The sequence below is a fragment of the Lemur catta genome, chromosome 3 (assembly GCF_020740605.2).
Source record: "Lemur catta isolate mLemCat1 chromosome 3, mLemCat1.pri, whole genome shotgun sequence".
NCBI classification, from domain to species: Eukaryota; Metazoa; Chordata; class Mammalia; order Primates; family Lemuridae; genus Lemur; species Lemur catta.
The window spans coordinates 116,358,884-116,374,937 of record NC_059130.1 but is presented as its reverse complement, the minus strand read 5'-3'; the positions used below and the strand labels follow the sequence as shown (position 1 = coordinate 116,374,937).

The following is a 16,054-nucleotide window of genomic DNA, read 5'->3' as shown; positions in this document are numbered from 1 at the left end:
GAAGCTGTGAGGAGAGAGAGACTTGGGTCAAAGAAGTGGGAGGAGTTACATGCCAATATTGTGACGCCAAAGGAAAGGAGTATGGAGGACAAAGAGGACTTAACTAGACAAAGGGGGCAGAAACAGCATGTGCAAAGGCTCTGGGGTAGAGGAGCGTATAGTATAGTGAGCCTAATAGACTGAAAGAAAACCAGTGTGTGCAGAAGTCAGAGTGAGAAAGGGGAGAGCTAAGAGGCAGGCAGGACTGCTTCCTGCCACCGTAAGGACTTTGGTCTTTATCTGAAGAGCAATGGGAAGAGGGCACTGCAGGATTTCCAGCATCCGGGAGCCTGCATTTTGAAATGGCCGCTCTGGCCACCTCCTGCAGACTGGAAACCAGGGGTGCCCTTTGACTCTCCCCTCCACCAGCCCCTAGCTGCGTCCATTTCAGAGCTAGACCTTGTGGATTAGGGTCCGTACGGTGTGAGATGGCTTGTGAACTGTCATTTTTATAGTTGGATGTGGCCGTTATTTAAATGCTGATGAGAAAGGGGCTCAATTCGTCCAAAATGAAGACATGTCACAAGCGGATGGTGGTTAGACTTTTGCCTCGAGTTAGTGTGCTTGTTAAACAGGAACCCCTAATGTTCTGACTCAGTGGGGTTGGGCGGGGCCGGGGATCTGCCCGTTTCTCTGCTCCTCAGGTTCCGGTGGGGAGTCCCCACGGAGGTGCTTCAGTGTCACACTTTGAGAGCCCTGATGTGGCCTCCCTCTCACTGGTCCGTCTCCAGGGCACCTTCCCTTCTGATGTTGAGGAAGCCCCTCCTGTTTGGTCTTTTTTTTTTCCTTTTTGTCTACTATATCAATAAACTTTGTTTTGAGGAAAAGAGGCAAAGGTTAAAGAGGAGAGAGCTGACCCCCTCCCCAGCACCTCGCCCCGCCCGACACTGGGCAGGTTTCAGGACCCTCTAGGACTGCGCTGTGGGTAGCCGTGTCAGCTCAGTGCCGGCTGGGAGGGCGGAGATGAAGGAGAAAAGCAAGGAGAGCAACTGCAGGGGCGAGGTTGGAAACGCTCCTGCTGCCGCGCCTCCACCCTTGGTGGCCAGAGTCCTGCCGCCTGGTTCCTTTCTCACCAGGGGAACATTCTCTGTGGCAGGCATCAGCCCCTTCCCATGTGGGATCAGAGGGTCGGGGCGCAAGACTGATTGAGCAAACACACCAGAAGCCACCCAGCCCAGTGAGTCTCGTCCCTCTGCCTGGCACCTGCCGTTTCTGGGCTGCCTATAATCAAAGGACCATCGGAGCCGACATCATTATCTTTTTATTGTCATTTAACAATGCTGCACTGATTGTCTTTGACTTCCATGTTTCCCGGATGCGCGAGTCCACGTGCTGTGTCAAAGGGCAACTGCGTCTGCGACTCTGATGGTGGCGCCGCGTTGCCCTCCAGCGAGGGCTTACAGGGTCAGGCTCCACGGCAGCGGGCGCGCCCCTGCCCAGCAGAGCGCGGTACCCACCTGTTGGATCTTTGCTCATCTACGAGGGGAAATATGGTATCCACGTCATTTTAATTTGCATTTCTCTTAGGAGTGAATCCTTCAGTTTTGCGACAAAATCCACGGAAGGAAGCAGGCCTGTGGGAGGTCCAGTTGCCCGCCCTTCCATCTGCCCCAGCTGTGCTGGCACCCTCGGCCCGGGGATGTGCCCTGGGTGGTCGCGCCAGTCCTCCAGCAGGTGGAGCCCTCCTTCAAAGACGCAGAAAGTCCTTCTCTGCCAGAGAGATGGCGGCTGCCAGGCACGGGGAAGAGGGGAACAGGAGTTACTCTTTAATGCATGCAGAGTTTCATTTCGCAAAATGAAAAGAGTTCTGTGGATGGATTGTGGTAATGGTTGCACAATGTGCACTTGACGCTACTGAACCGTACACTTAAACATGGGGATGGTAGATCTTATGTTAATGTGTATTTTACCACAGTAAAAATAAAGAGATTATGATCTAGTCCTTTTCTCTGAACTTTGTGTCTCTTTGAATCTGGCCGTTGTAGGTACATATAAGTTGAATCATGCAGCATTTGTCTTTTTGTGACTGGCTCATTTCATAATGTCCTGAAGGTTCATCTGCATGGTGGCATGTGTCAGCATTGCCTTCCTTTTTTGTCCCTTTGCTTTTTAAGGCTGAGTAGCATTCCATTATGTGTATAGACCACGTTTTGTTTATCCATTCATCTGCTGATGGACACTGGGTTGCTTCTACCTTTTGGCTTTTGCAAATAATGCTGCTTTGAAGATGGGTGTATAAATACCTCCTCAAGACCCTGCTTTCAATTCTTTAGGGTACCTACCCATAAGTGCAATTGCCAGATATATGGTCATTCTATTTTTAGTTTTTTTTTTTCTCTTTCTTTTTTTTTTTTTTAGAGACAGGGTCTCTCTCTTGCTCAGGCTGGTCTCGAACTCCTGAGCTCAAACAATCCGCCCGCCTCGGCCTCCCAGAGTGCTAGGATTACAGGCGTGAGCCACCGCACCCGGCCTATTTTTAGTTTTTTGAGGAAATGCCATATTGTTTTCCACCATGGCTGTACCGTTTTACCTGCCCAGCGACAGTGCACAACGGTTCCAATTTCTCCACATCCTCACCAACACTTGTTATTTTCTGGTTTTTTTTTTTCTTATAGTAGTTATCCTAATGGGTGTGAGGTGGAAGATTGTAATATTTTGACGAGCACAACAATAATACAAACAGCTACAGCTCCCTTGTGTAGACTAATTACTAGGTATCTCACATGATCTTAATTTTGTGTTCTGTGTACATGCTGCATGAGTATTATTGGATTGCATCCTCAGAACAGCCCTATGGGGTGGGAACTGCTATTGTCATTATTGTCCTCATGTAAAGATGTGCAAATGTGGCTCAGAAAATTTAAGTAGCTTCCCCCAAATCACATAGCTAGTCAGGAATGGTGAGGCTGAATTTCAGACATGGGGCTGACTCGAAGCTTCTAGGGAAAGACACTTCATAAGTTGAGTGTAAATTTGGCGTTTGAGAACATCTAAAAATCTAAATGTCTGAAATTCCTTGTGAGTTAATTGAGATAATAAGGCAGTGACTAAGCCAGGGAAATTCCAGAGTCTGGAATCCTAAATGAGGTTTGTCTATAGGATAACGAACTGGATTTTTTTGTGATTCTCACTGACACGACACAGAGGTGGCGTCCTCTGGTGTGGAATTTGGGTAAAGAGGAAATGTTGACCCAGGCTGCGCAATGTTCTGCTGGGAAGAGGTGCATGGGGGCTGCAGCGGGGGACCCTGGAGGATCCTGTCTGGGCTGTCGGGCACAGCTCCTCAGGCTTGAGCCGCCTCTCTAAAGAGAAGCCTGGGATTTGCCAGGCAGAGCAGGCAGGAAAGGACACTCCAGGCATAAGAAACAGCATGTGCAAAGGCCCGGAGGTGTCGTGGTCAACCATTGGCATGGCATGACAAGAGCTGATGGCACTGGTGCCAGCATGTGTGGAGGCCTCGTAAGCCAGGCCAGGTGTTCGATGTTTAACTTGTTTGAAAGACAGAACCTCTTCCTCAAACAGCTTTTCAGCTGGGGAGGAATCCATTGTTTGGAGGGAGAGCACTGGCAACAGCAGGCAGACTAGGTGGGCAAAGAACAGCAGAGCGGCTCTAGAACAGGGTGGTCAAGGGCGTGAACTGGGCACAGGACCCCTGCTGCGGTCCCAGCTCTGCTCGCTGAGCTGTGGGGTCTCAGGCAAGGTACCTCGCCACGCTTGGCAGCAGCTTCTGTGTGTACCATGGGGACCATGCAGTAACTATGTCACGAGACTGAATCATTGTGAAGTGCTCAGGGCAGTGCCTGGCACGTGGTATATATCATAATGGATTTTGGTTATTGTATTAGTTTTCTATTTAAAACAACATAAATTTATTATCTCACGGTTCTGCAGGTCAGAAGTCTGGGTAGACTCAGCTGATTCCCTGTCCCTGGGCACTCAAGGCCAATCAAGGTGTTGGCCACCCGGGCTCTTCTCTCGACGTTTTGGGGGCATCCTCTGCCTCTAGGCCCATTGGCGGAATTTAGTTCTGTGCAGTTACGGGGCCGAGGCCCCCACTTCCTTGCTGGCCCTTCTCAGCTTCAGTCCTTTGCTTTTAAGGGTTCATGGGATTGGATTAGCCCTGCCTGGACAATCGAGGACAATCCCCCTATGTTAATGTCACCCATTAGTAATCTTCATGATATCTGCACGATCTGTTTTGCCATGTAATGTAGCATATTCACAGGTTCTAGGGATCAGGACGTGGACATCTTTGAGGGACCATCCTGCCAGCCATAGTTACTATCACCTGTTGCCTGGACCCTTGCCATGGGGAGGGAGGTGGTGTTGTGGGACGGCTTCGAGAGCTTTTGGCAGTGGAGAAAGACAGCAGATGAGCCGGCAGGGCAGTGTTATCACTAACCTTCATTACACGCTGACTTTGTGCCAGGCACTGTTCTTTGCACTTTCATGTGTCTTAACTCATCTAATCCTCACAACAACCCGAGAGGCAGGGACTGTCATTTCTCCCCTTTTACAGATGAGGAAGTTGCAGCACAGACTAAGCAGCCTGCCCAAGGCCACACAGGGAGGATGAGGAGGGCTGGGGTTCATGCTCAGGCAGTCTGGGACTGTGTGGGGACAAGGAGCTTCAGGACGAGGGGGCTTCCAGAATGGGTGTGGAGGATGAGTGCTCGCGACTCTGCACGAGTGCGTGACAAGGGGGCCCACGTGGCGCTCATTCTCAGCTCAACGTCCTCCCCAGCCCCCGGTGCGCCGAGGCTTGTCACAGAATCTCCACCACTTGGGACTCTCAGCTCTCCCCTCCCTGTCAGGGTTGCACTGATGCTGGGAGCTCTCAGAGCCACCCGTGAGGGGCTGGCCTGCTCCTCAGGACTCCCCGGGAGGCTGGGTGAGCTCTCGCTGGCAGGAAGGAAGCAGACGAGCTTCCTCTTTCCCTACGCTCCCAGCCTCACTGTCTCACCAGAGCCCTGGCCGTTTCCTCACATCCTGATTCTTTTGAAAGCCCCAGTCTTTACTGCTTCTGCATTACGTCCCTTTCCTAAAGTAGCGACGGGTGGGGGTCAGGGGCAGATGGCCAGGGACCAAAAAGTGAAAAGACATGTGATTAAATACAAACACACACCTGTAGCCCCAGCTCCTCAGGAGGCTGAGGCAGGAGGATCGCATGAGCCCAAGTTCAAGGCTGCAGTGTGCTTTGATGGTGCCTATGAATATCCACTGCATTCCAGCCTGGGCAACATAGCAAGACCCCATCTCTAAAAAAAAAAACAAACTACATACCCATGCATACACACACACATACCTGTTAATTTCAAAAATGTTATCCAACCATATTGAAAATTTTGCCAATATCTTTGGGCAGTCCTGTGAGGTATAGCTTATCAAACTCATTTTTGCGGCATAGGAAGCAGCCTCGGAGAGGCAATGAAACTTGCCCCAGGCTGCACAGTGGGAAAGTGGCAGAGGTAGGACTTGAACTCAAAGCTTTCTAGCTCCGGAGCCCATCCTTTTGCTCATAATAGTGAGCATTTTGACATCTGATATATGTGCTAAAGTACTCTTCCAAGTACTTTTATAGGTATGGTCTCGTTTAATCTTCACCACAAGCTCCTAAGGGCTGTTCTGTTGTTATCCCCATTTACAGATGAGGAAACTGAGGTTCCAACAGTCACTTGCCTGAGGTCAGACCTCTCTAGGAAGTAGGAGAGCTGGACTTGAGCGCAGGTGCCCACCTTGAAAGTGGCCTACCTACCACTCACCTGCCTTCCTGCCACCTTAACCACCAGGCCACACGCCTTCCTCTGACAAGTCCACATGCCACGGAGAGAGCAGGCCAGGGAGGCTGAGAGCCCCCAGGAGGTCACCAGTGACTGTTGCAAGGGCAGGTGGAGGAGGACCTGGAGGGCAGCGGGTTGAGGACTCAGGGGAGAGGAATGCTCCTGGAGCCGTCTGACGTTAAAGGAAAGGAATGGCGGGGAGGGGAGGCATCTTTAGGAGGGAGAGGATCAGCAGGTCCCTAGGGTGGGTGGAAGTTAGCGGTGGTCCTGGTGGGATGGAAGACACAGAAGAGATGGCTGATGCACAGGGAGGACCAGGGTGGGAGGCATGAAGGCAAGATGACACGGAGCCCCTGGTGGCTGAGGGAAGGGGACATGAAGGTCATACTGGGAGCCTCCATGCTGGGAAGTCCAGGTGATGGCAGGGAGCAGAGGGCACACTCAAAGGGTGTGGAGTGACCAAGGTGAGTTCAATACGGGGACTCTTGCAGGGGACACAGGATTTACAGAAACCATGAGCAATTGCTCAGCACCCAGAGGCAGCGTGAGTGAGGAGCTCCCAAGGCCTGAGGGAGAGGGGACGGGACAGTTCCCGGAACCCGGAGACCTGGAGGGATGGCAGAGAGAGCTGGCGGGAGCTATGGCTTCTGGCGGAGCGTCACAGCCAGCACAGGGTGACCCCCACAGTGGGGGGCCTGGGGGAATAAATGTCCCAGCAGTCTCCCTCCTCCCTGCTCCAGTCTCTGATCTCTCTGGGGCAAACCCACCAGACACCAGAAGGCGAGGAGCCCGGGGGTGCCCCACCCAGGCAAGCCTGCGGGGCAGAGGGCACAGGGAGGAGGAGGGAAGATCAGGAGTTGCCACTGGAAGACATTGGCAGGCATGGGAGGTGAGGACAGAGGAGGCCACCAATGACACGGAAAGAGAAGCCCAGGACCTGGTGGCTGGGAGCCCACGGGGTGGGGAGCAGCCTGTCCGGACTGGACCAGGCTCAAGATCAGCAAGGTGAGGCGCTGGGAAGTGGGGCAGAGATGGGCTGGAAGGGGCTGGCGAGATTGAGCAGGGACCCTGAGCAGGGACCCAGGCTGGGGACGGAGGGAGGGGAGGTTACTGTCTGAGAGTGGACTTGCGAGTTCCAGAGGATGCAAGGTTGAAAACCAGCTCCTAAGGAAGGTTCCAGATATGTTTTGAGCCTGGCAGCAGCCTTGCAACCCAACCAGCCTCTCAGAGAGGCTTCCTCAAAGCACAGTGCTCCTTAGGACGTTTGTTGTTAGTGGAGGTTTTAAAGTCTCAGTGTTGCATAGGCTCACTGTATACTTTAATAACATATCTGAACATATCAGAGGCTTTTAAAAAATGCATTTGTCTTCTATATTCTGTTCCATCCCCTCCTCTCTCATTATGAAATCACTCTACTCTGAAAAGCATAGGATACAAGTCAAGGATACAGATTTTGGAATGAGCCTGGGTTCAGATCCTGACATTGCCAGGTGCTGGCATCTTGACTTTGGGTGAGTCACTTCACCTTTTCAAAAAAATTCTGGTAAAATACACATAACATAAAATTTACCATCTTAGCCATTTTTAAATATGCAGTTCAGTAATGTTAAGTATATTCACATTGTTGTGCAACCAATTTGCAGAACTTTCTCATCTTTCAAAACTGAAACTCCGTACCCATTAAACAATAACTGCCCACTCCTCCTGCCCCAGCCCATGGCAACCACCACTCCACTTCCTGCTTCTCTGCCTTCGGCTACTCTAAGTACCTCATATAAAGTGGAATCATGCACTGTATTTTATGACTGCTTTATTTCACTTTGCATAATGTTCTCAGGGTTCATGCATGTTGTAGCATGTGTTAGATTTCCCTTCCTTTTTAAAGCTGAAGACTATTCCATTGTATGTATGTATTAATGGTGCCTTTTGTTCATGCATTCATCTGTTGATGGACACTTGAGTGGCTTCCACTTTGGGGCTATTGTAAATAATGCTGCTATGAGCATGGGTGTACAGGTATCTCTTTGAGACCCTGCTTGCAGTTCTTTTGAATTATACCCAGAAGTGGAATTGCTGGATCATATGGTAATTCTATTATATTTTTAATTTTTTGAGGAACTACCATATTATCTTCCATAATGTCTGCACCATTTTCCATTCCCAACAAGAGTACACAAGGGTTCTCATTTCTCTACTTCCTCACCAACACTTGCTTTCTGGTTTTGGGGTTTTGTTTTTTTTTTTAAATAGTAGCCATCCTAATAATGGGTGTGAGGTATCTCATTGTGGTTTTGATGTGCATTTCCTTGATGATTGTGATGTTGAGCATCTTGTCGTATGCTTGCATATCTTCTTTGGAGAAATACCTATTCAAGTCTTTTGCACATTTTAATAAGATTATTTGTTTTTGTTGTTGCTGAGCTATAGGAGTTCTTTATATTATTGATAATAACCCCTTTTCAGATATAGGATTTGTAAATATTTTTTCCCATCCCATAGATTGGCTTTTCACTGCATCGGTTGTGTCCTTTGACGTATGGAAGTTTTCATTTTGATGTAGTCCAGTTTATCTATTTTTACTTTTGTTGCCTGTGCTTTTGTGTCATATGTAAGAAATCATTGCCAAGTCCAATGTCATGAAGCTTTTCCTCTATGTTTTCTTTCAGGAGTTTTATAGCACTTATGTTTGGATATTCAATCAGTTTGGAACTGATTTTTGTTTATGATGTAAGGTAGGGGTCCCATTTCATCCTTTTACGTGTGGATATCCAGTTTTCCTAGCATCGTTTGTTGAAGACTGTCCTTTCCCTGCTGCATGGTCTTGACACCCTTGTCAAAAATCAATGGACCATATGTGCAAAAGTTTATTTCTGGGCTTTCTGTTCTAGTTCACTGTTCTATATGTCTGGTGTAAATACTAGTATCACACTGTTTTGACTATTTTAGCTCTTTCATAACTTTTGAAACCAGGAAGTATGAGACCTCCAACTTTGCTCTTCTTTTTCAAGATTGTTTTGTCTATTCAGGGTCCCTTTGAGATTCCATATGAATTTTAGGATGAATTTTTTTTATTTAAGAAAAAGAATGCCATTGGGATTTTAAGAGGGGTTGTATTAAATCTCTATTAGGTGGCTTTGGGTAGTATTGACATTCTAAAAATATTAAGTCTTCCAGTCGGTGAGCATGGAATGTCTTTCCATTTATTTGTGTCTTCTTTAATTTCTTTCACCAATATTGTAAAGTTTTCAGTGTATTAATGCAACTCTTTTGCCTCTTTGGTTAAGTTTATTCCTAATATTTTATTATTTTTGATGCTATTGTAAGTGGAATTATTTTCATAATTTACTGGTTGGATTGTTAATTATTAGTATATAGAAATGCCGCTGATTTTTTGTGCTGATTTTGTATCCTGCAACTTTACTGAATTCATTTATTAATACTAACAGGTTTTTTGTGTGTTGAATCTTTAGAGCTTTCTACATATATTAATAAAATCACATTGTGAACAGAGATGATTTTACTTCTGGAATATTTTTGGGGGGATGGGGTCTCACTCTGTCACCCAGTATGGAGTGCAGTGGTGTGATCATAGCTCACTGCAGCCTTGAACTCCTGGGCTCAAGCAATCCTTCTACTTCAGCCTCCCAAAGTACTGGGATTACAGGTGGCCCTACTTCTGGAATATTGTGGATGGCTTTTTTTCCTTGCCTACTTGCTCTGGCTAGGACTTCCAGTACTACGTTGGACCAAAGCAGTAAGAGTGGACGTCTTTGCCTTGTTTCTGGTCTTAGGGGAAAAGCTTTTAGTCTTTGACCACCGAGTATGATGTTAGCTGTTGGCTTTTCATATACAGTCTTTATTATGTTGGGATAGTTTTCTTCTATTCCTAGTTTGTTGAGTGTTTTTTCATGAAAGAGTATTAAATTTTGTCAAATGTTTTTTTCTCCATCAATTGAGATGATCACGTGGTTTTTTTTCCCCCTTCATTCTGCTAATGTGGTGTATTACATTGATTGATTTTCATATGTTGAACCATTCTTACGTTTCAGGAACAAATCCCACTTGGTCATGGCATATAATCTTTTTAATGAACTGTTGAATTGTTTGCTAATATTTTGTTGAAGATTTTTGCATCAATATTCATTAGGGATATTGGTCTGCAGTTTTCTCATAATGTCTTTGTCTGGTTTTAGCATCAGGGTTATGCTGCTCTCTCACTTCACTGTTGGAGTCTCAGCTTCTTCATCTGTAATATTGGGATGATAATAGAACTCCCTGGACAGGGCTGTTGTGCAGATTAAATGAGGGAATGAACACAACGTGGTTTGGCAGAGCCCAGTTCACGAAAGCTCTCAAAATATGTTAGCTGTTAATAATGATAAAAACAAAACAACAGTTTATCTCATAGTGAGACAGCTTGGCAGGGTGGAGCTTATACACTCAGCCTGTATTAGCAGCAGGGCTTCTGACCAGCATCAGTGCTCTGAAGTTGTCAGAAGGCAGGAGGGAGCGGTATAACCGGCATCCTCAGGAACGCTCCCTTGGCCTGATGTGGGACAGAGGCTTGTCCCTTTTTGTGGTGTCATTTAAAACCTCTTGCTTTGATTATTTCTTTTCCTTTCTTTCTTGTTTTTTCAAGAGACACGGTGTCTCATTTTTTCATCCAGGCTGGAGTGCAGTGGCCCAGTCATAGCTTACTGTGACCTCAAATTCCTGGGATCAACTGATCCTCCTCCCTCAGCCTCCTGAGTAGCTGGGACTACAGGTGTGTGCCACCACTCCCAGCAAATTTTTTTACTGTTTTGTAGAGACAGTGTCTCACTGTATTGCCCAGGCTGGTCTCAAACTCCTGGCCTCAAGTGATCCTCCTGCCTTGGCCTCCCAAAGTGCTGGGATTGAAGGTGTGAGCCACTGAACTCGGCCATTGCTTCGATTTCTTAGTCACAGGGTGACAGCTTTTGAGGAGCTGAAAGTGATGGGACTTGGGAAGAGAAAAAACAAAATGCAACATGTAGAATTGATCTTTTTGATGGGTTATCAAGGGTTCATAGAGCACGAAGAAACGTGATCAGTAGGAACGGAGATGAAGATAACGTGGGTAGCATTTTCCAAACAGCTAATGTGTTTTAATATTTGTTTAATAGACTTTATTTTTTAAAACACTTTTAGGTTTGTGGAAAATTGAGCAGATAGTACAGAGAGTTCCCATATGCCCCACCCCTTCCACCCGCCACACACTCTCACACACACACACACTCTGAGATTCCTCTGTTATTAACATCTTGCATTACCATGGTATATTTGTTACAATTGAATCAATGTTAATATATCATGATTAACTAAAGCCTATAGTTTACATTAGGGTTCACTGTTTGTGTTATAAAGTTCCATGGGTTTTGACATAGACATGTAGTGTATTCTCCACTATAGCATCACATAGAATCGTTTCACTGCCCTAAAAATCCCCCGTGCTCCCCGTGTTCGTCTCTCCCTGTCTCTTCCTGACTCCCTGGCTACAACAAATCTTTCTTTAGTTTTATCTTTGTCAAAATTTCATATGGCTGGAATCACACAATATTTAGCCCTTTTAGATTAGCTTTTCCCGCCACTAAACAATATGCATTTAAGCTTCCTCTGTCTTTTTGTGGCTTGATAGCTCATTTATTTTTATCATTGACTAATATCTCATTGTATGATTGTACCACAGTTTGTTCATTCATTCGTCTTTTGAAGGGTGTCTTAATTGCTTCCAGCTTTTGGTAATTACGAATAAAGATGCCGTAAACATGCATCCAGAATAAATGAGTTTTAAAACTCAACAATAAGAAAACCGCCCAAATTAAAAATGGACAAACGATCTGAACAGATATCTCACCAAAGAAGATATACAGATGGCAATAAGCACATGAAAAGATGCTGAACATCATCATATCTCACTTAGGAAATTACAAATAAAGCATGGAATATCTCTCCATTTATTTTTCTTCTTTAGTCTGTTGATATGATGGATTATATTAATCAATTTTGAAGGTCAAACCGTCTTGAATAGCTAGAATAAATCCCAGGTATTGTGGTATATAATTCTTTTTATACATTGTTGGATTCTATTTGCTACTATTTTGTTGAAGATTTTGCATCTATATTTATGAGAGATATTGGTTTGTAGTTTTCCTTTCTTGTAATGTCTTTATCTGGCTTGGGTATCAGGGTGCTACTGGCCTCATAGAATGAGTCAGGAAGTGTTCCCTCTGCTTCTGTTTTCTGGAAGAGATTGTAGGGAGCTGATATCATTTCTTCCTTAAATGTTGATAGAATTCACCCAATGAACCCACCTGGGCCTAGTGCTTTCTGTTTTGGAAAATTATTAATTATTGATTCAAATTGTTTGGTAGTTAAGGGCCCATTCAGATAATCTATTTTCTCGTATGTGAATTTTGGTAGATTGTGTCTTTCAAGGAATTGGTCCATTCATCAAAGTTATCAAATTTGTGGACAGAGAGTTATTCATAACATTCCCTTTCATGTCTGATTTTAATAATTTGTGTCTTTTTTCTTTTTTTGGTTAGCCTGCTAGAGGTTTATCAATTTTATTGATGTTTCCAAAGAACCAGCTTTTGTTTTCTTTGATTTCCTCTTCTGTTTTCCTATTTTCGATTTCATTCACTTCTACTAATTATTATTTCTGTTTTTCTGCTTGTGCTAGGCTAATGTTGTTCTTCTTTCTCTAGTTTCCTAAGGTGGAAGCTTTGGCTGTTGATTTTAGATCTTTCTTCTTTTCTTACGTACGCATTCAATGCTATAAATTTCCCTTTAAGCACTGCTTTCACTGCATCCCACCAATTTTAAGTTGTATTTACATTTTCTTAAGATAATGCTTGATTTCTCTTGAGACTTCTTCCTTGTCTCATCATGTGTTATTCTGAAGTATATTGTTTAACTCCAAATATTTTGGGATTTTCCAGCTATCCTTCTGTAACTAATTTCTAGTTTAATTCTACTGTGGTCTGAGAGTGTACTTTGCATGATTTCTGTTCTTTTAAATTCATTGAGATGTGTTTTATGACCCAGAATGTGGTATGTCTTGGTTGAGTGTTCCACGTGGGCTTGAGGGAATGTGTATTTTTCTGTTGGGAGAATTATTCTATAAATGGCAACTAGATCCCACTGATGGAGGTGCTGTTCCGTTCATCTGTGTCTTTACTGACCCCTGCTGGGTCTATTATTGATGGAGAAGTGTTGAAGCCTCAGCTGTCACAGGGGACCTGTCTATCTGTCCTTGCAGCTCCATCAGTTTTTGCCTTGTGTGTTTCAGCACTCTGTTGTTAGGTGTATTGAGGATTGTTACGGCTTCTTGGAGAATTGACCCCTTCATCATTATTTAATGCCTCTCTTTATCCCTGATAGTTTTCTCTGAAGTCTGCTTTGTCTGCAATTAACATAGCTACTCCAGCTTTTTCTGTGTTTTCATATTTTGGTTGCCAAAGCACTTGGTGGACACTTGAAAAGTGGTTAAGAGCACAGACCTTTGAATCAGGCAAACCTGGGTACAAGCCAGCCTTGTCAAGCTGGTGACTTTGGGGAAATTCAATCATTCTGTGCCTCAGTTTCCTCATCTACAAAATGGGGAACTGTCTCTGGTTTGTTGTGAAGATGAAATAGGACAATGCAATAAATCACTTAGGAAATTTTAATGTTTAATTAATGTTATATTATTACTCTTATATAATGTATATTAAAATATTTCATTATTATATAAGCTATTGGTTATTATCATATTATGGGACTTCAGATATCTAAGTGCAAGTACTTTTGTATGAAAGCCGGATGGAGCACTCTGAGAAGATAAACTTAGAAAATAGTTGCAGAGTCTGAGGCTAGTGGGTGTCTGGTAGCCCATGCCCTTAGAAGACAAAGATTTCAATGTGCCCTGCAGCTTGCAGACAGGACATTTCCACTCGTCTATTCAGGGCCCTGCAGCAGGGGAATGTGGTGTTACTTCCTTTTGCTGAGCTCTGCACGATCTTATTATTAAAGTATAATGACAGAGGAGTTTCTGTCCCTTACTGCCAATTCACAGACACACTGGCTGGGGCCCCTTTCCTTTGGGGAAACCTGGTCACACCAAGCCCCCCTTTGAAAAATAGATCGTCTTTGGTTAGACACATTCTGAGTAGCTTTGAGAAGCAGTAGAAATAACTAATAGCATGGGAAAATGTTCAGTGTTTATCTAGGTTTTTAAAAGGTAGTTATAAAACTATGTATGTATAGTATGATTAACTTTGTTAAAAATTTTTTTAGAAAGAATGTAAGCATAGAAAAAAACCTGGAAGGATGTGAACCACAGTGTTCACAGTGACTGCCCTTGGGGGATAGGATTATAAGTGATTGTAATGTCTGCTTTTCTCTATTTCTCATTTTCTGCAATATTAGGAAAAATGTGTTATTTTAAAAGCAAATAAAACAAATAAATGAATTACAATAACCCCTTAACTATACATACCCTATTCCGTGAACTTGTCACTTGTTGCCTGGCCTTTGTGATTTGTGTTTGGGACGTTTTTGCTTCCTGTCCTGCCATTGAGTGACACTGTGTGGGGTCAGGGAAATAGAAGTTGGCCAGTTTCCTGGCTAAATGCCCAATAAGACTCCCCCAAGTTCTCTTGGCCTTTGTGTTGCCTGATTCTCTACCCAACACCCTGGGTACCTGTCCCCAGATCTGGAGTCAGACAGAGCACATATCCTGGCTCTTTCATGCACTAGCTGTGTTGCCTTGGGCAAGTCACTTAACCTCTCTGATCCCTCAGCATCTTCCTTTTAAAATGAACTTGGTGACACAGGTAAAGCACCTAGCACATTCTGGCGCCCAGTGGGCACTAGTTAACTGGTTTTATGGCTACAGCTTCCCTCCTTCTCTATTTCAGTCCGCTGACATCGACAACCACCATGCGCTCATTGAATTTAATGAGGCCGAGTGCAGCTTTGTTCTCCAGGACTTCAATTCCCGCAACGGCACGTTTGTCAACGAATGCCACATTCAGAATGTGGCCGTGAAGCTTATACCTGGAGACATCCTGAGGTTTGGCTCTGCAGGGCTGACCTATGAACTGGTCATCGAAAACCCGCCCCAGGTGAGTCCGGGCCACTGGAGGGTGAGGGGGTGGTGTCGCCTTCTGTGCAGCCCGGCGCTCAAATACACCAGAGCGGGGTGGCTGTGATTTCACGCTGTGCACACGCGTGGCAGCCGCACAGTTCAGCCCTGGAAGTTCAGACCGTGCGGGCAGGTCCCGGAGAGGAGGGTCTTGGCGCCCTCTCCTGGGCATTCCATGGAGTTACATGCAGAAGTTGCGCGGTGGCCGACAGCTGGAAACGTGCCCTGCGTGAGAAGAGGGGCGAGCAGGCCTGTGCCAGAGAGGGCCAGGGGTGGATGTTCCCTTTTAGGCAGATGAGCGCTCTGCTGCTTCCTCCTAGCCCCGACCTGGGCCAGGGTTCTTTGCACGTCTGGGTCTCTACCTTCTCGATGGTGCGTGGCCCTGGGAGAATGTCTGTAAAGCCTGAAACTTGGTGCCCAGGTAGACGCTCAGCACAGGATGGCCTGAAAATCCACATCTGTGAAGTTCGGGCCTGTCTCCCTAGCGTGTCTGATTACAAGAATCCGGGAGGAATGTTCAGTAAAATTACAGGTTCCCAGGCCCCCACCCCAGGAGAGTCTGAGTTTGTGCCTTGCCGGCAGGGGAGGAAAAAAAGGACACACAACGAATATCTGTTAGTTTTCGTTTTTTCCTACAAAGATATTTACGGAAGTATTTTTATAGTGGCATAAAATTTGAAACCTAAGTACCCATCAAAAGACACAATGTTTAATAAAATATAAGGGTTCACTCTTATCTGGAATACTGTGCTGCTTCTTAAAAACACAGCTTTATTGAGATATAATTGACATACAATAAAACCACACGTTTAAAGTACATAGTCTGATAGATTTTGCCATATGAATGTGCCCGTAAAACCATCACTACACCCAAGATGGTGGGCATAGCCTTCACTCCCATGAGTCTTCCTCGTGAATGTGACATTTGTTTGCTTGCTTGCTGTGAGCAGCTTTATTGAAGTATAATTTACATAACATAAACTTCACCCATTTTAAGTGTACGAGTCAATAAATTTTGAAGAGTTGTGCAGCCATCACCATAATCTAGTCTCAGAACATTTCCATCACCCCAGTCCCGAAAGAAACC

At 45.3% G+C, this 16,054-nt stretch overlaps 1 protein-coding gene across 5 annotated transcripts in view; it reads left to right on the top strand.

The window, feature by feature from the left end:
• The window catches only part of FHAD1 (forkhead associated phosphopeptide binding domain 1), a 120,223-nt gene that overhangs the window by 8,417 nt on the left and 95,752 nt on the right, over positions 1–16,054 (top strand). For all 5 annotated transcript variants that reach the window (XM_045548659.1, XM_045548663.1, XM_045548661.1 and 2 more), the window contains exon 3: positions 14,741–14,947. In XM_045548659.1, the coding sequence (XP_045404615.1) occupies positions 14,741–14,947 (207 nt within the window). The remainder of the gene's footprint in view (positions 1–14,740; positions 14,948–16,054) is intronic.